This window comes from Schistocerca cancellata, chromosome 1 (assembly GCF_023864275.1).
Source record: "Schistocerca cancellata isolate TAMUIC-IGC-003103 chromosome 1, iqSchCanc2.1, whole genome shotgun sequence".
NCBI lineage: Eukaryota > Metazoa > Arthropoda > Insecta > Orthoptera > Acrididae > Schistocerca > Schistocerca cancellata.
The window spans coordinates 880164678-880189768 of NC_064626.1; the positions used below are offsets into that span (position 1 = coordinate 880164678).

The 25091-nt window shown below is 37.0% G+C and overlaps 1 protein-coding gene across 1 annotated transcript in view; it reads left to right on the forward strand.

Annotated features, from left to right (window-relative positions):
- Nucleotides 1-25091, forward strand: part of LOC126110722 (uncharacterized) — an 85441-nt gene that overhangs the window by 33274 nt on the left and 27076 nt on the right. Inside the window, exons 2-3 of the mRNA XM_049915001.1 lie at nucleotides 16457-16712; nucleotides 16795-16909. Of these exons, the coding sequence (XP_049770958.1) occupies nucleotides 16457-16712; nucleotides 16795-16909 (371 nt within the window). The remainder of the gene's footprint in view (nucleotides 1-16456; nucleotides 16713-16794; nucleotides 16910-25091) is intronic.

The following is a 25091-nucleotide window of genomic DNA, read 5'->3' on the forward strand; positions in this document are numbered from 1 at the left end:
CTGTAAGAGGCTCAGTTCTGCTACATATGCTTTACGGGTTGTCACTACATGTGTTGAACCTAACACTGCAAAAGTGGCATACTACGGCTATTTTCACTCACTCATGGAATACGGCATTATTTTTTGGGGCAACCAGCCATTAGCAAGGAAAGTGGTCATTGCACAGAAGCAAGCTTTAAGAATTATATGTGGATTGCGCCCAAGAGACTTGTGTAGAAACAGCTTTCAAAAACTTAAACTATACACAACTACATGCCAATATATTTTTTCTCTCATGTGTTTTGTTTGTAAAAATATAGAGATATTTCAACCAAACAGTAATTATCATGAGCATAACACACGGAGGAAGAATGACATACACAGCAAGCATAGAAATTTGAGCTTGGTGCAAAAGGGTGTCCACTACACTGGAACAAAAGTCTTCAATGCTCTTCCTTCTGAAATAAAGACAGAGATTCATAACAAGAGTAAGTTTAAGAAAGCACTAAAAATATTTCTGCTAGAAAAAGCTTTTTACAGTCTAGATGAATTTTAACTAAATAAATTGTAAAATTTTAATATTATATAACACGTGTTGACATAATGCCACTAAGAATGTTATTTAACTTGAGCTCTGTACCTGTGTGTGCTCTGTATCAGTTTTCTTTAGTGCTTTTATGTATTTTCTTTTTACTGTATTCCTGCTCAAAGATTTCACTGTATAAATTTTTATATAATTATGTACTCATATGTCTGTATATGCTATAAGATTATCATATTGTATTTGTTAAAACTGACTCATTCCATGTCCTTGTGAACCCAACACAGTTGGACCAAAGAAACATGAAATAAATCAAATCAATTCAAATAAAATCAAGTACAGAACACTTGGATTTCCAATATCTTTGGCAGAATTTCTGGTGGAACATTACTTACCTTTTTCCAGTATGTGGAACAAAGCTTCGTTTACAGTAGTGGCGTGACACTTTTTTGTTTCAAGTTTCTTCTATTTCACATGCTATAAAAATTTGTTTCTGAATAGAAGCAGTGATATAATAAGGATACCTATAGGTTTTTAGTAATACGTGAGAGTGATGAAACAATTTTTATCTTATGTGGAAGATGGTTGTAAATTTTTATCACACTATTTGTTGTGGAAATCTTAAAAGCTGATGACTTTACTGACTGGATATAGATCTTTTCTTTTTGCTTTATATCATTTTCGTGAATTTCAAAATTTTTATGTTTGTCTTTTTAATTATTTCTAAAATAGTTATAAGATATAAGATCTAGCAATGGTAGGTTTAATGATTTTTTTAAAGAGGTGCTGGCAATAAATCTATTTGTTGAGCATGTTGCTCTTTTCTTAAAGTTCTTTTCTGGATTAAGTTGATGACTGAACTTGATGTATTACCCCATAGTATAATTTATGCTGAATGATGCTATGGAACTGTGCAAAGTAGACAATTATGATGGTATGAAAATTTGGTTTTAACAGAAAGTAAACCAAGACTGTAACATTTCTTATTTGGTGATGCTTGGATTTTGCTTAATGTGTGTGCCATCTGAAGACATTTCGAAGACAAATAACTAAGAATTTTGTTTTTTTGGGGTGGGAGGGAGGGGGTGGGTGTAATCTGTTGGGATGTATTGTCACAATGGTGTTGCAAGCATCATATTTTTTGATTTGATTTGATTTTTATCGATTCCTGTAATCTTGCTGTGTTATTATATGTAAATACAGGACAAGTTAAAAGAAACATTTAAGTTACATAAATGTATAAATATATACATTGTAGTATTCGGCTTTATAAAATACAAATAAGTTACATACTTGCATAAATATACCAGTACACATTTTTAGGTATTCTTTTATGTAAGGCACACACTGTTTGTCGATAGTTTTTTCTCTTATAATATATTTCTATGTAAAGCCATCAGATACAGATCACAATGTGATACATGTATACACTAATTACAGTATGATATCATATTTGTAAATAACTCATAGAAAAGAACCAACCGCTACATCCATCAAATGAACAAAGCCAGGTGAAAGATTTTAACTAGCACTCACAAATTGCTCCACAAAATAACAAAAGCGTTTCTGTAGCACAAATATTTGGCTGTTTATTCTTGAATATGTGAGTATTTCTGAGGGTGTGCTTAGGCAGGAACCTAAGAGCACAGCTGAATTGCTGCAAGCAAAACTTCCATAAAACTTGATGTGATTGCGAAACTCAACAGCATTTGACAAAAGTGCTAGATATGTGCACATCATTTAGGCATCGCTTCCCAGAAAGATTCAGGTGACACTAGCTCCTCCCACGCCTATATCTACATCCATACTCAGCAAACCACTATGAAGTATATGGCAGAGGAAACTTCCATGTGTACCAGTCATTAGCACTTTCTCCTTTTCCTTTCATGTATGGGATGTGGGAAGAATGATTGCTCAAATCCCTCTGCACACACTGTAATTAGTCTAATCTTGTCTTCACAATTTTTAAGGGAGCAATAAATAGGGGGTTGTATAGCCATCCTAGATCCATCACTTGTAATTGGTTCTAGATACTTTCCAAGTACGAGAGGCATTCAATATGTAAGGCATTCCTTTTTTTCTGAAAGCTGGTTGGTTTTGTTCAGAATTTCAATACATATTATTACTCCCCACTCTTTTGGCTACAAAATCCTATTTTTCAACTTAATCTCAATTCAATGTGACTGCCTTACACTACCTTAACTGGGAGGGCCTGCGTGCTCATGTTGTACCACTCTATGGATTGATGTCAGAGCCAACACATCTTGCAACATCAATAACCTCCCCATCATGCATGTACTGCTTTTCAGGGAGTGCATCCTTCACTGGGCCACACATATGCACTTCACGGTCTTCTTCTGTTAAGTAATAATAATAATAATAATAATAATAATAATAATAATAATAAACCCCGTGGAGGCCCGGGAAAAGAATAGGCCTCCGGTATGTTCTGCCAGCCATAAAAGGTGACGAAAACAACAAACCACTAATAGGGCTAACCCCCCTTTTAGTGTGATTAGTTGGTTCAGGACAGAACTAAAGAAGCCTCGGACAAGCGCCGTCATGGTCGGGGACGACGTTTGAACCCTATGCCCGCCCACAATGGTAACGACACTGCTAGCCAACTGGAAAATGATTTAAATCCAAATAGAGGTGTTTTGCAGGATATGCTTCTTGCAACCACCCTAGAAGGAAAACAAAGACAGAGGAAGAGACGGTCAGGTGAAGTTAATCGACACCTCATGTTCTGTTATTACCAAGTAACAAACCTAGGAACCAACACAAATGGATACAGATCACAAGTATACACAACATTTATTATCAGATACCCAGAATTAAAATTTTTAACAGAACAACGACTAACTAGCTGATCAGATCCATGTAATAATCAAAAATAACAGGATACCCCAGTCAGAATTAGAAAACATCAAACAACAAGTACAACAAATACTGGAACAAAATAATGTGCAATCAGAAGAAGAAGAAAATACAGTAATGGACTCAAACAACCCAGAGCAAACAAACAAAGAACAACACGCATCAATTAAACAATCAGAGGAAAACAAAATCTTAAAACAGCCACCAGAACAAGCACAAATAGAACTCAAAGTAACACACAAGTTAGATATAGAAGAAAAATTTCAGCTGACATATATAGAATACAAAGACACAAATTCAGACATTAGACCATTCTTGCATAGACCACCAAATAACCCACAAGTTGAAACAACAATAACAACAGTCAACACAATCATACACAACAAAATAAATGAAAACACAACTATGGAAGAGTTACAACTACTGATTTATATAGGAGCACTCACTACACTAAATATACACACTAGGCAGAGATCAGGACCAACCAACACACAGAAGAAACCCACAAAACCAGCATGGCAACACAGGCTACAGATCAGAATACAAACACTGAGAAAAGACATTGGACAGCTAACACAATTTATAGCAAATGAAATGTCAGAAAAAAAACGAAAAGGGTTAGGTAAAATCTCACAACAAGAAGCGATAGAGCTATTAGATGAAAAGAAGCAGAAATGACAAGCATTGGCCAAACGACTTAGAAGATACAAAAAAAGTGAAAATAGAAGGAAACAAAACCAAACATTTAACACAAACCCAAAGAAATTTTACCAGACAATAGATAACACACACATTAAAATAGACAATCCACCAAACATAACAGACATGGAACACTTCTGGAGCAACATATGGTCAAACCCGGTACAACATAACAGGCATGCATGGTGGATACAAGCAGAAACAGATACATAAAAGATGATACCACAAATGCCTGAAGTGATAATTTTGCAACATGAAGTCACCCAAGCAAATAATTCTACTCACAATTGGAAAGCCCCTGGAAAAGATAAAATAGCAAATTTCTGGCTAAAGAAGTTCACCTCAACACATTCACATCTAACTAAATTATTTAACAGTTACATTGCAGACCCATACACATTCCCTGATACACTTACACATGGAATAACTTATCTGAAACCTAAAGATCAAGAAGACACAGCAAACCCAGCTAAATATCACCCCATAACATGCCTACCAACAATATACAAAATATTAACTTCAGTCATTACACAGAAATTAATGACACATACAACACAGAACAAAATTATAAATGAAGAACAAAAAGGCTGCTGCAAAGGAGCACGATGATGTAAAGAGCAACTGGTAATAGATACAGAGGTGACATATCAGGCTAAAACTAAACAAAGGTCACTGCACTATGCATACATTGATTACCAAAAAGCTTTTGATAGTGTGCCCCACTCATGGTTGCTACAGATATTGGAAATATACAAAGTAGATCCTAAATTGATACAGTTCCTAAACATAGTAATGAAAAATTGGAAAACCACACTTAATATCCAAACAAATTCAAATAATATCACATCACAGCCAATACAGATTAAGCGTGGAATATACCAAGGAGACTCATTAAGTTCTTTCTGGTTCTGTCTTGCTCTGAACCCACTATCCAACATGCTAAATAATACAAATTATGGATATAATATTACTGGAACATACCCACACAAAATCACACATTTGCTATACATGGATGATCTAAAACTACTGGCAGCAACCAATCAACAACTCAACCAATTACTAAAGATAACAGAAGTATTCAACAATGATATAAATATGGCTTTTGGAACAGACGAATGTAAGAAAAATAGCATAGTCAAGGGAAAACACACTAAACAAGAAAATTACATATTGGATAACCACAGCGACTCCATAGAAGCGATGGAAAAACAGATGCCTATAAATATCTAGGATACAGACAAAAAATAGGAATAGATAATACAAATATTAAAGAAGAACTAAAAGAAAAATATAGACAAAGACTAACAAAAATACTGAAAACAGAATTGACAGCAAGAAACAAGACAAAAGCTATAAATACTTATGCTATACCAATATTGACCTACTCATTTGGAGTAGTGAAATGGAGTAACACAGACCTAGAAGCACTCAATACACTTACACGATCACAATGCCACAAATATAGAATACATCACATACATTCAGCAACAGAAAGATTCACATTAAGCAGAAAGGAAGGAGGAAGGGGATTTATAGACATAAAAAACCTACATTATGGACAGGTAGACAATTTAAGAAAATTCTTTATAGAATGAGCAGAAACTAGCAAAATACACAAAGCAATCACTCATATAAATACATCGGCTACACCACTGCAATTTCATAACCACTTCTGCAACCATTTAGATCACATAACATCAACAGATATGAAGAAAGTAAATTGGAAAAAGAAAACACTACATGGCAAGCACCCGTATCATCTAACACAGCCACACATCGATCAAGACGCATCCAACACATGGCTAAGAAAAGGCAATATATACAGTGAGACGGAAGGATTCATGATTGCAATACACAATCAAACAATAAACACCAGATATTACAGCAAGCATATTATTAAAGATCCCAATACCACAACAGATAAATGCAGACTTTGCAGACAACAATTAGAAACAGTAGATCACATCACAAGCGGTTGTACAATACTAGCAAATACAGAATACCCCAGAAGACATGACAATGTAGCAAAAATAATACATCAACAACTTGCCATAAAACATAAACTAATAAAACAACATGTTTCCACATACAAGTACACACCACAAAATGTACTGGAGAATGATGAATACAAATTATACTGGAACAGAACGATTATAACAGATAAAACAACACCACATAACAAACCTGATATCATATTCACCAATAAAAGAAGAAATTAACACAACTAATTGAAATATCCATACCCAACACAACAAATATACAGAAGAAAACAGGAGAAAAAATTGAAAAATACATCCAACTGGCTGAGGAAGTCAAGGACATGTGGCATCAGGATAAAGTTGACATTATACCAATTATACTATCAACTACAGGAGTCATACCACACAATATCCACCAGTACATCAATGCAATACAGCTACATCCAAACTTATATATACAACTACAGAAATCCGTAATTATTGATACATGTTCAATTACCCGAAAGTTCCTAAATGCAATATAACATATACCGTACAGTTAAAAGGAAGTCACACTTGATCAAGGTCCGCGTTACTTTCCATTTTTGACCAGACATAACATCTGAGAAAAGAAAGAAAGGATAATAATGTTAATCTTACAGTCTTGGACATCATCATTTTTTGTACAATTATATCAATATCATGTCATTCCAAGGATGAATATATATATCAAGTAGCACATTGTATATCATTCAACCCAGGGGGCACACACATTTGAGTACCACAAGTGGTGGACAAGTGTGTCAGCACTACCAGCAAGGTGTGCAATTGTGACTCATTGATCACCTCTAGTGAGAGTGTTCGCACATTCCAACACTATAGCAGTTTCAGCTGTGTGCATCTGACCAGCATGCAGGAGATCAGACAGCTTTGTGTGACCTTGTTGGAGTGATGACACATGCTTCACCCAATGACTCACTGTGCTTTTGTTCACTACCAGGTCTCTGTAGACATTCTGCAAGCACCAAGAAATATCTAGTTTTCCTCCAAAAGAAGTCCAGTGACCGCTCTCTGCTTGGAATGCACCTCTGTTACAGAAGCCATTTTGAAGGCTACACATAGTGTCGTCATCTATCCAAACTATAGAAGCTGAAGCAGGAATATTCCATAGTGATCCAAAACAAATTCCACTTTTTTTTTAACTGAAATTGGCCGAGGAAAAAAATGTATCACTTTACTTATTGAACACTCCTCGTAGGTTTTTTTGGGGTAGTTTGTACCTATCTTCAAGCATCTACCAGTTCAGTTCTTTTAGTATGTTTGAGACATTCTCCCATACGTTGAAGAAACCTGTGCTCTTCATTTTATCCATTTATTTTGGACAATTTGTTGTTTTGTGTAAACCAAATTGTAGAAATGGCTTCAAAATCAGGAGAATGCACGTTTATTTTAGGTATGTCCAGCCTTCTGGTGTGTAAAATCAAATGAGTACAGTAACTGTCAGAATAAAACTGAGAAATACAATCAGTTGTTGCCAAAATATAAGAAAATGTACCTGGAAGCAGATAAGCTTCAGTTAGAAAAGAAATTAAATTCATTGTAGATGAAACATAGGAAGAAAACTGAAAAGGATTAAGAGTATAAAAAAATATGAACTTGAGCAGACAAGCTACTGGCGCCAACACTTCAGTGCTCTGATGCTGTGAAGTTTTTGCCAGCAAGAAATCCGTTCTGATTCAAATATAGCCACAATTTCCACTTTAAATACTTATATACTGGTATTCCTTTATTTATCTATCTATAATGTTTAAAGCATTCTGTCATATGTGTACACATTTCCATCATGATTAAGCTCGTAGATTGTGATGCCATATTAGGTCTTAATATGAATTTCCTGTAGCCAAATGATGTAAGGTACATGACAAGTGTTGATGTGCAGGAATAGCCTCTCATAAAATGAGTGCCCTTCTTGTTTAACTTTAGGTGTATCCATTAGCAAACATACATCTAATGTATGAGCGTCCATCCTCAGGAAATTTCAGATAATCAGTGGCTCACTTATCCTCAAGTCAGTGGTAAATTTGCCTGGATTCATCTTCCTCTCTTCTGATACCACTCCAACCTTGTATGCTTTTTCTTTTCTTTCCATGAGACTTCAGAAATCTTTAGAACAGTGCACAAGTTGTATTTGCTACTTTTTCATACTGACTGCTGTGTTATTGGAATTCATTATTTCTATATTTTATAGCACAAACCTTGTTTAAAAAAAGTGTAATAATTTTATCTTTGATTTTCATTTTGTTGTGGTTAAAGTCTAATTCGTCTTTGTGGCACTTCTTCCAAAACCATACAGTCTTTTTTTATTTTTAGGATTGAAATTTACATGTGAGCACATGAGTAATGACATTCAGTTTTACATGTGAAACTCACTATATCCTTTACAGCCCGCTCTTTGCAATAGCATGTAGCTTCCAAATTCACAGTTTCCTTTGACTTGCAAAACAGAGTGCTGAATGTTTCCATGTGGGCTGTAATTATCATATGGCAGTATACTTGGTAGATATGCTAGTGTATTAATGCAGAGCTGATTTGTACCGAAAAAAAAAATTACTTTCAGTTTTGGCAAATGTGTTGCTGTGAATGCAAGAAAATTGTATAGAAGTATTTTCATATGACATGGGTTAGGAACAGGACAAAGACAGTAAAGGTCAAACAAGTGAGAAAGGCAGAATGTTGATTTTTATTATTAAGTATCGCTTACATAATTCAGGTTACCTTCCATTCGGAAAGTGGATACACTCAGTGACTGTATGTGACATAAATTATAGAGTGCAGCAATCAGGTATCCTTTTTAGATTTGATTATGCAAATCCAAATTTCAGCTAGTAGCTAGCCATTATCAATGAATTCAAGTCCCTGTTGTTCGGGCATCAGTCACAGTTCTTTAAATACTCAAAATCCCCACTTCATCGCTACCTCGGAGATGCTGTTACCTATCACTCTTTTGTTGAGTATAACATCATGTTCAAACTCACTTATATCTTGATAACCTGTCATTGTAGCAGCAGTAATCAATCTAACAACAGTGCCAGACATTAGTTGTCCTGTATAGGCATTGCCAACCGCAGTGCCATCTTCTGCCTATTTACATGTCTCTGAATTTGAATATGCATGCCTATACCAGTTTCTTTAGTGCTTCAGTGTGCAACTTCATGAAAATAACCATAAAATAACTGACTACACAGTAGTGGCTAGTACATTTAACAATTACATTTCAGCCACACATTCTGAGGCAGCTTGTCACGGTCGGTGCGGCTCCCCCTGTCAGAGGTTCGAGTCCTCCCTTGGGCATGGGTGTGTGTGTTGTCTTTAACGTAAGTTAGTTTAAGTTAAATAAAGTAGTGCATAAGCTTAGGGACTGATGGTCTCAGCGGTTTGGTCCCATAAGCCATTACCACAAATACCCAAATTTACATTTGAAATATAGCATAACACCTGACTATCAAACATCACAACTCACAACCAGACAGCAATATACTACATTCAGATTCAAAAATTTATACAGGAACTCTGTTCATGACTTCTGCAACATCTGAGGATTTATCTGTGATTATAGAAAGATTACCCAATAAATATTCAGTAGTGCTGATGAAATACCAGATACTGTCATTAAAGCTAGTGTAATGTTTGTCATAGAACCATTAACAGATATTTTCAATTCATCTTTCATGAGTGGTATATTCCCAAAAAAACAGAAAATGACAGAAGTAAAACCACTGTATGTGAAAGTAGACAAATGTGAGACTGCAAACTATAGGCTTGTATCATTATTGTCAGGCTTTGACAGAATTCTTGGGAAACTGTTTCTTAGGAGAATAACAGGCTTCCTAAATAAAGAAATGATAATAAGAGATTCACAACATGGATTTAGAACTGGCAGATCAACACAGTCAGCTATTTTTACCTTCATAGATGTAATTCTAAGTGCAGTAGGTAATACACAACATGTTTCTCCCATATACCTCAACCTGAGTAAAGTTTTTGGTGTAACTGGTCATGACATTCCATTTCAAAAGCAAAGTAATTGTGGAATAAGAGCCTTACCAAACAAGTCAGTCCACTCTTACCTCCATGATCATCAGCAGACCACTCAAATAAAATATAAAAATATGAAAACAAAGAACATTTCTAATTTGTATAATAACTCTTGAAAAAACAATCCATATGAAGTCCCTCAAGGATCAATTCTTGGGTCCACTCTTTTCATTCTCCATGTTATTGACCTATCAAAAAAATCAACTAAAGGAACAACAGTACTTTCTGCAGATGACGCAAATACCCTAATTAAATTATGCAATAAAAACAGCCTACAAAAGCAGCTGCAGATGTAATACAAAATTTAACACATTGGCTCAGAAAAAGAAGTTGATAATAAATTCTGAAAAAGCAATGATGGTCCATTTCCATACATCACAGGGACTTAACATACAACACTAATTTTTAACATGATGGAGAAACTGTCTCATCTGAGAGTACGACGTAATATTTAAGTATGTATATTCAGCACAACCTGAAGTGGAAGACACACCTGAATAATGTAAACAAAAAGTTAAATAGGCTTATATATAATGTAAGAATCCCCTCACAAAATACAAGCCATGCATCAGTGGTCAGAATGCACCATGGCAGTACTCATTCACTGTATGGAATTATCTTTTGGAAGTACTCAATAAGCAGCAGAAAAAATTAGGCCAATATACTGCTCCTTCCTTGTTCATATATCTATGGAGTACTAATATTCTTAAAGGAAGCATCTTAAAACAAGAAGATGTATTCAAGCATAATTGTGATTTCTGCACTCAGGAGTACCTGCATGTCAATACAGTAAGTATAAATATTTGTGAGGAATGATTGTCTTATATTGTTGTTATGTTTTATAACCACATGCCATCCTATCTGAAACATACATACAATTTACGTAAGTTTAAAGTGAAACTGAAAGAATACGTGCTTGACCACTGCTTCTATTCTTTTTCTGAGTTTTTGGTGTGCCAAGAAAATATAATGTAATTGGTCACATATTCTTAGTCATACTATGATTTCAATCATCTTATTGTTTTGATAATTATCATACCAATATTCAATATGCGTTGAATGATTTTTCAGAATCACAGTATGTATAAACTTGTATGTGCTATGTCAAACCTGACTTGCCCTATATTGTTTGTACAAACTATGTACTAAATCATGATTTACTGGACAAATTAAGAAGTACAAATTCAAACACATTTAATCAAAATAAAGGACCTGTTCACAGGCTGATCATACCTGCAGCCAACAACAAATCAGGCCTTGTTCTTGAGTCTAATGACAATCCACAATATATTGAGGGAGATGAGATGGAAATGGAGAGGCCCTCCACTAAGGGCAAAAAATAGCAGAAATATTAAATTTCCTGACAGTAGATGGAAACAAATGGAGAAAAGCAGCCATCCTGTCATTTACCCTAAGGTGACAAAAGTCAGGGGATAGCAATATACACATATAAAGATGGCAGTAGTATCACACACACAAGGTAAAAAGGGCAAACCATTGGTATAACTATCATTTGTACTCACGTGATTCATGTGAAAAGGTTTCCAATGTGATTATGACCTCACAACTGGAATTAACAGGCTTTGAACATGGAATGTTAGTCGAGGCTTGATGCAAGGGATGTGCCATTTCAGGAATCGTTAGAGAATTCAGTATTCTGAGGTCCACAGTGTCAAGAGTGTGCTGTGAATACCAAATTTCAGGCGTTACCTCTTACCGCATACAACACAGTGTCTGATGGCCTTCACTAATGACCAAGAGCAGTGATGTTTACATAGAGTTGTTAGTGTTAACAGACAAGCAACAACATGTGAAATAAGCACAGAAATCAAGGTGAAATGTATGATGAATGTGTCTGTTAGGATATTGTGTGAAATTTGGCATTAATGGGCTGTGGCAATAGGTGACCAATGTATGTACCTTTGCTCACAGCATGACATCACATGCAGCACCTCTCCTGGGCTCATGAACATATCTGTTGGACAACAGATGACTGAAAAAACCATGGCCTGGTCAGACGAGTCCCAATTCCAGATGGTAAGAGCTGATGGTACGGTTTAAGTGAATTGCAGGCCCCATGAAGTCATGGACCATAGTTGTCAACAAGCCACTGTGCAAACTGGTGGTGGCTCCATAATGGTGTGGGCCATGTTTACATGGAATAGACTGGATCCTCTGGTCCAACAGACCTGATCATTGACTGTTAATGGATACATTAAGCTACTTGTAGACTATTTGCAGCCATTCATGGGCTTCATGCTCCCCAACAATGATGGAATTTTTATGAGTGACAATGGACCATTTCACTGGGCTGTAATTGTTCATGATTGGGTGAAGAACTTAAGCAAATGATTTGGCCACCCAGATCCCCAGATATGAATCCCATCAGGTGTTTATGGGACATGACTGACAGGTCAGTTTGTGCACAAAATTCTGCCCCAGCAACACTTTTGCAATTATGAGTGGCTATAGAGGCAGCATGGCTCGATATTTCTGAAGGGGACCTCCAGCAACTTGTTGAGTCCATGCCATGTCAAGTTGCTGCACTATGCTGGGCAAAAGGTGGTCCAAGACAATATTAAGAAGTATCCCATTACTTTGCCATCCCAGTGGCCATGCTCAAATAACCATTATCTGCAGAGCTGTGTTCATAGTCATAGTGCTAACAAGTTAAATACAGATAGTTCTGAATGCACATTTCAGTTTTTAATCACGTAAATTATTATTACTGTAATTCTTGCTAAAGCGATTTCCTAAGCATTAAAGTAGGCAAATTATTATTATTATTATTATTATTATTGTTGTTATTATTGTATCAAAACATTTATATATGTTATTGTTGGTATTACTAATACTAGGGAAATTTTGGTTAGATGTGAGAGTGAAAGCAAACTATATTCAGGAGAGGGAGGGGGAGGAGAAATTAAGAAATTCCCACAAAACTTAACCCTTTATCTGCACCAGGGCTCATATCGAACATGTTTACATCTTCATCTACCTTGCAGACAACTGTGAAGTATATTCCAGTGGGTACCACTCACTGAATCATATGTTAAGGTTGCTCCATGTTTCTTTTGTACATTGGGTGCAGGGAAAATAACTGCTTCTACAGTTCTGTGCACACCATAGTTAGTCTTTGTGGTGGTCTCTATGGAACCTAGAATCCTCACTTACAGTTTGTTCTTGAAATTTTGTACATAGACTGTCACGAGAAAACTGGCATCAAGTCTTCAAGCATATGGCAGTTCAGATATTTCTTCAGCGTCTCCCTTACATTCACCTGTGGCTGAAACAAATCTCTGATCATTTGTGCTTCTCTTCTTGATATACATTTAATATTCCCTTTTTATCCTATTTAGTGTGATTCTCAATGCTTGAACAGTAATTCTAGGACTGATTGCATGAGTGTTGTATGTAAACAATTTATCGGACATTGTGCATTCAGTCTTGTTCGTAGGCAAAAATACTGTACAATGTGTTCTACAAAATTTGAATCCTTATTCCATAAAAATGAACCAAAACTGAATGTCACAAAGACCCAGATAATGTAATTTTTCTCTAAATCATCAGCAATGTGACCTGTAAAAATAGCTCGTAATAATTAGTTGTTATTTCAAATCCATAATTCAGTATGGGATAATTTTCTGCAGAAATTCTACAAAGAGCACAAGGCTATTAATTCTAAATCATTATAAATGTATGTGCTGCCCATAAAAATGAGTCATGTCTCCCATTATTTCATGTTTCCCATTATTCAAGCAATTAAAAATACTAACTGCTGCTAGCTGTAGCACTCTCACTTCCCGAGCACGGGGTCCGAGGTTCGATTCCTGGCGGAGTCAGGGATTTTCACCTGCCCCAAGATGACTGGGTGTTGTTGTTGTGTCGACTTCATCATCATGCATCCAGATTACAGTCAGAGGAAGACAATGACAAACCATCTCCATTAGGACCTTGCATAGTATGGCGGTGCGGGTCTTCCATATCATTCCCCACACTCTGCCAAGAAGCATGGGACTTCATTTCTATTTTTCCTACAATTCTTTCATTGTACATTTTTGAAAATTTTGATTTTTATATGCAGTAAGTAAGATGAGCTTGAAAAACAAACCCCACTTTAATAATGGCTGCAGTACTTATCACAAGGAGAACTTCAGATCCCATAACGTCACTTACAGCTTTACACTCAGACACCACGGTACATGGGGCCAAAAATATAACAAACTGCAAGGCAGGAACATTTTGAACATGGACCTTGGCTCTTTAAAAAGATTACTCCATAACAGTGTATCAGAAAAATGTCACTGTACCATCGAAGCATTCATGGAAAACAATTTGAAACTTTCAATAACAGAAGTATGTAGACTATTAATCTGTAAACTGCTAGTATATAATAAATATTGTAGTGTTACATGTATTTCTATTAGATGCACTTGCATAACTTTTAATTTATAATGCATGTTTCAAAAAGCAATGTAAAAAGATCTTTTGTAAATAATTACATTCTTTTCAAACTTGATGCGTCTCCAGTACAGCAGATCACATAATCTGTACAAGGTACATAATGGGGCTAATAAATCAAATTTCACATTGTTCTGTATGTAGTCTCATTTGTTGATTGAGTTTATTTTCCCATCATCCTACCAACAAAGCAAAGTTTGCCACCTGCTTCACCTACAACTGAGCTTACCTGGTTATTCAATAATCACAGTGTGAATTTACCATTTCCAATGGTGATTAATTGATACTATAATCATAGGATACTATGTTTTTGCATTTAGTGATGTGTGCAGGTTTAAAATTTTAAACATAAGAAAGAAGTTACCAATCTGTGTTCACTTTCAAATCTTATAATCTGACTGAATTTTAATGAATTTTTAGACAGTACTCGATAGTGGGTAACTACATCATCTGCAAAAAGTCTGAGGTTACTGTTAAAATTGTGTGACACCTAATTAATATACAACATGAACAGCAGGGGTCCCAACACACTTCGCTGGGGCACACTTGAAACTACTTATTCATTGGTCGATTTCTCTCCATTTGAGATCACGAATGGCATCCTCCCTACTAATAAATCCTCAATCAGCTCACAAATTTCATTTTATAGACCAAATGATCATATTTTCATTAATAAGTGTTCTCATTGTGATGAATCAAATACTTTTTGTAAGTCAAGAAATGTAGCATCTATCTGACTGCCTTGATTCATAACTTTCAAGATGTCATGTGAGAGACTTCTGAGTTGGGTTTTACATGAGTGGTGTTTTCATAAACCATATTGGGTGGTATGTAGGAAGTCATTTTGTTTGAAGTAATTCACTACATTTGGGCTCAGGGTATGTTCTAGGATTCTGCAACAGGGGGATGTCAGTTATTTGGGTCATAGTTTTCTGCTACTCTCGTTGTAGATGACTGCGACATATGATTTCTTCCAACTGCTCACCACAGGGTTTTTTTTCTGTATAGAATCTGATGCTCTGGAGCCTTGATCAGTTTTAGTGAGTGTAAATGTTTCTCAGTGCTACTAACACTAATATCTGTATAACTCACCACTGCAGTGGTGCAAGAATTAAGCTGGGACAACATTCCAATGTCCTTCTTTGTAAGGGAACATTTAAAACAAAAGGGTTAAGAACTTCTGGTTTCCCTTTGTTACCTTTAGTTTGAGTTCCTGTGTCTTCCATGAGTGTCTGGAAACAGATTTTGCTGCCACCAACAACCTTTACGTATGACCAGAATTTCTTTTGGTGTTGTGAGATCTTTCAATAATATTTTGCTGTGCAAGTCACTGCAGGCTTCATTAATTACCCCTTCTGCATTTCATTCAGCATCTTGCAATCTGGAGCCCTATACTTCATTTTGTGCATATTTATTGTGGATTAGTGACTATTTATTTTGAAGTTAATTTGCACAGACTGCAAGCCAGGAGGTTCCCTCCCATGATTAAGTGTTCTACTGTTTGTGTATCTATACATTGCATGATCAATTCTTCTTATAAACTAGAGGCTCAGTGGATACACATCCAGCTTGAAATTTCATGAGGTTTATATTATTTTGTAAATATGCACAGATGAAGGGGCTCCTTCTACTTCTTTTAATCTCTATTACTGTTGGGAAGCACTTCATTTATATTGGGTGATCAAGTCCCAAAACTTTTTCATATTATAAGATAAATGTTATCTTGCAGTCCTAACTTTGAACTCACCTGCATATAACTTGTGCAAAATATTTAATCTCTACTTTTTTGAGTTATTTCTAACCATTTATACTTACAAGCCTACAGATAAAATATTGTGTTTTACAGGACAACGTTTGCGACATGATGAAGCTCCCCTACGAGGTCCACCAACAGAATATGACAAGCTAGTTGAGGATTTCTATGCAAAACTTCAGGCTCACCGTAAAGAGGCCAAGCATAAGTTGGATGAGCGCCAGCAATCTGGAGCAAAAAGACTGGTTTCACGGTTTCCTGGCTGGAATGAAATGACAATCACCAACCTACACAACATGTTCCTTCTCTTTGACAGCAGTAATCTTGGAATGCTCAACTTTGATGACTTGTAATGAACAGAATAGTAAATATGATCAATACAGCTTTTGTTCTTAGAATATCTGTGTCCATTTTAGCCATTTCTGTGTCAGCTGTGCCATTCTGGGATGCCTTGGTGACGAAAGTCCCTACGATGTACGTAAACTTCATCATGATACAGCAGACAAAGACATGGATGGTTGTATCAGTTATGAAGAGTTCCTTTCGGTATGTACACTCATCACGCAAAGCTTTAGACTCATTCTGTAGCACAGGTTCTAGCATTGAGAGCTGTAACTCTTGTCCAGTAAACCACATACGTATTTCACTCTCCATCCTCTTCTCCTTTAGCTTAATACATCTTTATCATGAAGATCATTAAACAGAGAACATTAGTTCTTAGTACATGAGCTTTTGGGAAGTAACTGTCACTGATCTTACAGAAAAAATTCCTTAGGTATATCTGGCACACTCAGAGTTCAGTAATCATCAATGCTGGCAATCATTTAGCACTGTAAACTTAGGACTTCCCACCATGTTTGGATGGACAGTGGAGCATCATATGTGTTGAAGAGCAGGTATATTGATAGAACCATTTGGATCTTGAAGATAATACAAACCTCTAAAAAAATTTATAACATGTCAACCTCAACGTTTTTGCACACTAATGGGATAACTGACTGTTGAGACATAGCACTTATTAACAGGTAATTCAGTTACACCTGCTGCACCATAGTTGTATTAGCCTTTACCTTTATCAATGATTATTTTGCCTAGCTGTCCATGGGAACTCTTAGACAATCATAAGATACAAAATAGTGTATTCCTGCCAAAGAGAGAAAAAAAAAAGGATGATCAGAATTTGACATCCTATCAATGACGGGAACAAACCACAAAGTCAGATCAGGAAAAATGGAATTGGCTGTGCTCTTTCAAAGGAACCAAACTGTCATTTACCTTAAGTGATTCAAGGAAGTCAAAAGAAATCTAAATTTGGATGGCAGGGCAGGTACTTGAACCACCATCCTTTCCAATACATGTCCAATATCTGACAATAGTGCTATCTTTATTGGTAAAGACAGCAAGAGCTGACCAAGAAAACTACATCTTAAATATAAAGGCACTTGAGGTCTATGCTACCATATGTGACATAGTATTGAATTATAATAAAAGTGGACATATTCTAAACATCAAAAAATCCACTTAAAATGGTGTGTAAGGTACAACTGACAAACTTGAAGATGGCAGCAAAGCCTGTCAAAACCAGTTGCTTTAAATAAAGCAATATTTATGTGATGTAGGCTGTTGAATGTTTTTGGTAAGTAAAAGAGATCACTCCTACGGTCTTCTCAAAATGAGAAAATTCAGTCTGTAAAATTAAACATGTTCTTACAACAATTAAAGAATACCTGCACCATTTATACAAATTAGTGCTTTGAAACTTAAATTAAGTGGATGGAAGCTAGCCTGGAGATCTAAACTGACTCAGGACCAAGGGAAATTAGTTTCCAAAATCAAATTACTTTTAAGTTTATTGAATTTTGCTGTTAATTTCTGTCAGGTTCATTTCTCTATTCAACCAGACTAATAATCCACAGGCACATTTTCACAATCACGTGAAATCATTAGTACAAAAAACATTAATGACAAATTCACATTATATGGGAGGTAAGCAAATAAACATCCTGAAAACAAATTTGCAACTGTATGAACCTTAAGAACTGTTGAATAACTATTTCATTCTGTATTTTCAAATATGTTTTTTAAATGTTTAATATTACCATTATATTTCTGAAAATTTTGGATAACTGTAACCAGAGTGCCATAATGTTTATACAAATCCTTAAAAAGTTGCCTTCAGTCATGTAAATGTTCTTTCACAGCAAATTTTAGCTCTCTTACACAATAGTAGCTTAACATTTACCACTATGTGTTGTCTAAGTTATTGATTTACCTATTTCTTCATGATGTTACTTACAATCTGTTAATGGATGAAGTCCTTTTACCAAAAATTACTACCACAAAGATGGGATCCACAGTGGTAGATAATACTTCTTACATTCTTCATTACTAATCTCATTATTACTTTACATACCTTATCACCTTCTATACTTCACATACCTCATTATTCCATTATTTACTTCTACATTAGACCATTATTAACACTTGAGCAAACAGGCTTTTTTTTCATAACATGAGCAGGCGTGCAGTGCACTTTGGACACATGTAAAGAATAGATGTCTTTATGTTACCAAGGTAAATATATATTAACAAAATTGCAGTTTAATCTTAGTTTAATTAAACAACAATAAAATAAATTAACATTATATGACGTAAACTACTGTTTAATTGAACAATAGTAAAATAATCCTTTCACTGTATCATTCTGTTGCTACACACAAATGTTACCCCCAGCAATAACCGACTTGGAGCATTAAGTAGCACTGTTGCATCAGTTACCTGCCAATTGCTTATTTGATTAATAATTATCTCATAAGTGCCTCATTGTGGAATTGTGCTGATAGCTCCGAATCTGGGTCATTTTGTTGGATGGATGTTAATTTTTTTTTCTCACCTAGCTTGCTGTTTATTTAATATCACTACTGCTCACTTGTTAGGTGAGGCAAAAATGAAAGAATAGCTATGGGCTTGCAGTTGTAAAACAACAATGGAACAGTACAAAACAATCTTACTTGTGATTGGTATACTTTAAGCACAGGCATGCCCACTCGAGAGTTAAACTTCACATTCCCTGCTTTGTCTTAACTCGCAAATACTGAGTAAAAATAAAAAATAAAATAAAAAGTATAGCTGCTACTGATAAGCCTAACTCTTATTTGAACAACAGATAATACACAAGTTAATCAAAGCATTATTTCACACTATTTAACATACTTTTCTTTTCTCCAACCTGAGGAGCTACACTGTGACACATTTTACTCAAAACACACATTAGTGCAGGCAACTGTAATTAATTCACATGTAACTTCTTACATAAATGTCACTGAGTTCAGTTTTGAAATCTTTCCCTCTGCTTTTGCTACACAAATTTCTAGTGCTTTCTGTGTGATTTTCCATTAACATTTTCAAATTAATTACACAGTCTTCCATATTTTTGCTTACCTCAAATTTTATGTTATTTATATCAAAAAGAGATTCATTATTTTGAACAAAATTTTGTCTTTATTACTACACCTCCAAAAGTAAAATAAAATATTTTTCCTCTTTAACTCCATTGAAATATTCTTTACTTTCATCTTCTTGAACATTGTTAGTAATTACTGAAATAGAAATTTTAATTGGAGCTAAACTGAGGATAGTAGAAAACAGTTACATTACTCTTACAGTCTGGAAAAACATAGTGAAACAAAAGATGAGGAATGGATTCACCCAGTTGAGGAAGCACTGTTTGCCAGACACTGTATTCACTAGAGATCAGTGAGATTTCTACTTATTTATTTTATACACTCCAGACAGAGTTCCAACCCTGTTTACAAAATTCATTTCCCCTAACTTCAGAAATGATTCACCGTCTTTGTGCTTCACTTTGAAACGTTTTGTAAGAGCAACATATGGTTTTAACTCAATAATCTCTCTCAAAGCATAAAATTCATTAGATTCCAAATAAACCAGCTCATGTGCATCGTTGCGGTCAATCCTGATAACTTAAATGGACCATAACATACATATAGAAATTTACATAACTCCCCATTCACTTACTACATTTTTCTTTGACTTGCCTACGATTGAATTTCCTAATTTGTGGTTAGTTGGCTTCCCTTTACTGTCATGCTTTCCTTTTCAGGAGATCTCACCATGGAGTATTGCTCAAATGTGTGGGATCTGTACTGAGTAGGACCTGAAGGAGATACTGAACATATACAGTGAAGGGTGGCATGATTGGTCACACGTTTGTTTGGTCAATAAGAGAGTGTCACAAAGAAAGAAACTGAACTGGCAGATGCTTGAAGATAGATGTAAACTGTCCAAAGAACGCTTACTTATAAAGTTTCAAAAACTGGCTTTAAATGATGACTCTAAGAATAGACTACAGCCTCCTATTTATCGCTCCCATATGGATAGAGAGAACAAAATCAGATTAATTGTGGCAAACAGGTAGGAAATACTCATTTTTTGTGCACTATGTACTTGAATGGAATGGATAAAAATTAGTAATGGTACATGCCATGCACATAACAGTGGTTTGCAGAGTATAGATGTAGATGAAGATTCTAATTTTTTCCTCTATATATTTCACATAAAATCAGAAATTCTCTTTCTTCCTCAGTAATAATAGTAGGCTTTTCTACAAACATCAATTCACAAGGAGCAAAACCAGAACATTCATTCTGTAAGTTGTGGTTAGTTGGCTTCCCTTTACTGTCATGCTTTCCTTTTCAGGAGATCTCACCATTATGTTTTCAAAGTTTTGTATGTAATTTTCTCAGGCTGTGAGTTTCTTTCTACAACAGATATGACACAACCAGTCAATTTTTTTTCAGTACTCTCTGACTCATACTTCTTCATGGTAGTAGACTGAAATACTTATATGTTTAATTTTATACATCCTCCTACATTGCATAAACCTTGCTAAAATCAACTGGGGTCCACTATCTGAATGCTCAGGACCCCTACCTTGTGAAAATAGTCTTATTCTAATCTTTCCACAACAATTCCTGTGTTTTGCCCATTTTGTTGGATATAATTTTACATGTTTAGAGAAGGTAACCAATATAACAAATATAATTTTTCAACCCCTCCAGTAGAAGTAGATAATGATGCTAATAATTCATCTGTAACAAATTCCTTCAACGTATTGAGAATAACAGAGTGCATTAAATTTTTTTGATGAGACTGTGTTTGTTTTCAATCTCATTTGTGATATCCAGACAGACTGTCCTTGACTCTTCTCTATAAATTATTAAATCTAATTGTTTGCTGTGATTTTGCTATCATTTTCTAATTATATAATGACCATAACTATGTAATCAATGAATTTTTCAACATGCTGTTCAGGGACACACAATTTCCTTTCCTGAATATTTAAAGATATCTTTGAAAAAATATCTGAGTTGTAATATTGTTTAATTTCTCTAAAATTTTCATCCTCATTCTGTTCCCTGCACATGTGTTTACAAATTTTACAAATCAATTTTTTGTCTTTTATCACCATCCCTATTTGGATTCTGATCATTCCCTTTCCTCTTTCCCATAGACTTTCTTGACAAAGTATCTGCTATTCATTATATTGTCTTTACCCTGTGGCGTCAATAGTTCGTATCGATCATGAAACTTAATATCTGTGAACTCTCGAGCTTCCATCTTAACTTTACTTTAGTCAGTTCTTTGTTATACTTCATTCTGTGTGGACACAGTGTCAAGTTTAAATATATATGAGCTACGGCATATATGGGAATTAAGTTTTCTATATCCTGTTTACCAATCCCATTCCCATAGTGGTGCCCCCACAGTTCATACGTGTTTTGCATCTTCCACGCCAGTGTTTATGCAACAGGTTATATGCACTACACAATTACCATGCCAAACAATTCCTTGTTTGAAGATGTGGAAGCACAACTCCTCTCACTGAGTTTCATTGTTTCTTCACCAATGGCGTATTCATCATTTACGCACAGTGATTCGCATTCTCAACCAACACCGTGTGCTAACCTCATTAGTTTCCAAGAGTCGAAAACTATGACATTAGAATGAACAATGGGCTCAGGCTTCATGTTACTGTATTATGCCCATCTGACAGTGAAATGTGAACTGAACAATATTTCAGATTGTGTCTCTTCAAATTGAGTGTTTCAAGAACAATGTGATCTCCATTCGAACATGTGTTTAGCCACCCACCAGCATGCTACACCAGTTACTGTCAGGTCGTGTGCAATGCCGCCATTACTACAAACCATACCGGATCCATTCCACACACGTGGTGTTCCAGTTGTGTCTGTTTCGCCTAACATGGACTCCTTACCTCACCTCAGTGGCCCACCACATGCACTACAGGCATGTTATACATCAGATAGTTTCCACACGGGTGATGTTCTCAAGTTCTCAACCCCCACCCCCCACTTGCAGGGGGCTCCGTTTCCGATCACTCAACCGCCTGCCGCTCCCACAGCACTGCCTGTGTCTGCGGCGCCGGTCTCTCACCCTGTTCTGGAAGCGGGTCATTTCCATCCAGCACTTGTCACTCACGGTCCAATTTCCAGGCCCCCCTCATGTGCCATCCATCCGCCCATTTTCACGGTACTGTCTGTGCCTGCCATGCTGTGTTTTCATGACACACAGTCAACTATGCCAGCTGCCGCTACTATGGATTCGCTCACCTGGTTTAAATCTGGACCTACCATGCCGGCCTCTGACTTAACCTCAGTTCAGCCGCTACCCCAGGAGACACCAAATCCGCCATCATCACCGCCTCCTGACCACCTGCCGAAGATACCGCTTTTATATGAGGACAACCTGGCATCGTAGTTCACACTCGTCAAGTGTCTGTTCGAGTTACATCTGACAACAACTCAAAGTTTCTCTGCCTCGTCACACACCTCCACAACCACTCAGATTTTATTTGTGACCTACTCCTCTTGCTGCCACCTGCACCAAAATATGAGTTTGCAAAGAAGAATATAATGGAACGACTTGCCTGCTTGCCTCACAACTCTGGCGCCGCCTTCGATTGGTCATGTACAAGCATACCATGCCTAATGCCACACTATGGGCTGTGTGGTCTGCCAAACTACCTACTGATCTACAGATCCATCTGTTACCACACTCGTTCGAGTCCATCGGCACCCGCCTATGCATCACTGACCAGTTGTTTTAGCTGCTGCGGCTACATCAGCTGGTTCATTCCACACGGTTCATCAGCACAGCCACCCCCACGTACCAACCTTCAGCTGGCAGATGCAGGGCTTGCTTCGCCGTCACCTTGTCTACTTCTCCTGTCCGAGCACTCAAGGATTGCCCACACACTTTACATACCGGTCTATTTACCGGAACAAATCAAAGAGGACAAGCTGCCCCTGCTGTCTCAGTCTTCACCTCCTACTCACCCTGCTCACCCTTTCTGCTGGTACCACAAAGTGTTCAGTGACGATGCCAAGAAGTGCAAGTTGCCATGCCAATGCCCAAAGCCGACTGCAGGAACTAAGAGACACCGAGTCCTGCAGGGAACCTAACAGGCATCCTCTTACATTACACTCCGTTCACTCATCTGCTCGGTTGAGTGGTTGTCTCTATGAGCCTGACATTGCATCAGGTCTAGTTTTTCTGGTTGACACTAGTGCTGACGTGTCAATCATACCTACTTCGATGGCTCCACCCGCTTATTCACAGATGAAGTCACTTCTACAAGCTGTCAACGCATCAACATTACCTACCTCAGGTTCAGTAAAAATTATGGTGACCCCATCTCCTTCTCTATGTTTTCAGCAAGGTCCGAGCAGGCACACGGGGGGAGGGGTTTATTAGTTATTGGGAGCTCCAACATTAGGCGGGTGATGGAGCCCCTTAGGGAAATAGCGGGAAGGTCGGGGAAGAAGGCCAGTGTTCACTCTGTCTGCTTGCCGGGGGGCCTCATCCGAGATGTGGAGGAGGCCCTACCGGCGGCGATAGAGAGCACTGGGTGCACCCGACTGCAAATTGTTGCTCATGTCGGCACCAATGACTCCTGCCGCCTGGGTTCAGAGGTCATCCTCAGTTCGTACAGGCGGTTGGCGGAATTGGTGAAGGCGAAAAGCCTCGCTCACGGGGTGGAATCAGAGCTAACAATTTGTAGTATCGTTCCCAGAACCGATCGCGGTCCTCTGGTTTGGAGCCGAGTGGAAGGCTTAAACCAGAGGCTCAGACGATTCTGCGGAGATCTGGGGTGCAAATTTCTCGACCTCCGCTATCGGGTGGAGAGATGTAGGGTCCCCCTGAATAGGTCAGGCGTGCACTACACGCTGGAAGCGGCTAGAAGGGTAGCGGAGTACGTGTGGAGTGCACATGGGGGTTTTTTAGGTTAGAGAATCCCCTCCCTAGGCCCGACAAGACGCCTCCTGAGACGCGGCAAGGTAGGAGTAGGCAAAATGCAACAGGGAATAACAATGTTAATGTGCTAATAGTAAACTGCAGGAGCGTCTATAGAAAGGTCCCAGAACTGCTCTCATTAATAAACGGTCACAATGCCCATATAGTACTAGCGACAGAAAGTTGGCTGAAACCAGACGTAAACAGTAATGAAATCCTAAACTCAGATTGGAATGTATACCGTAGATACAGGCTGAACACTGAAGGGGGAGGCGTGTTTATAGCGATAAGAAGTGCAATAGTATCGAAGGAAATTGACGGAGATCCGAAATGTGAAATGATTTGGGTGAAGGTCACGGTTAAAGCAGGCTCAGACATGGTAATTGGATGT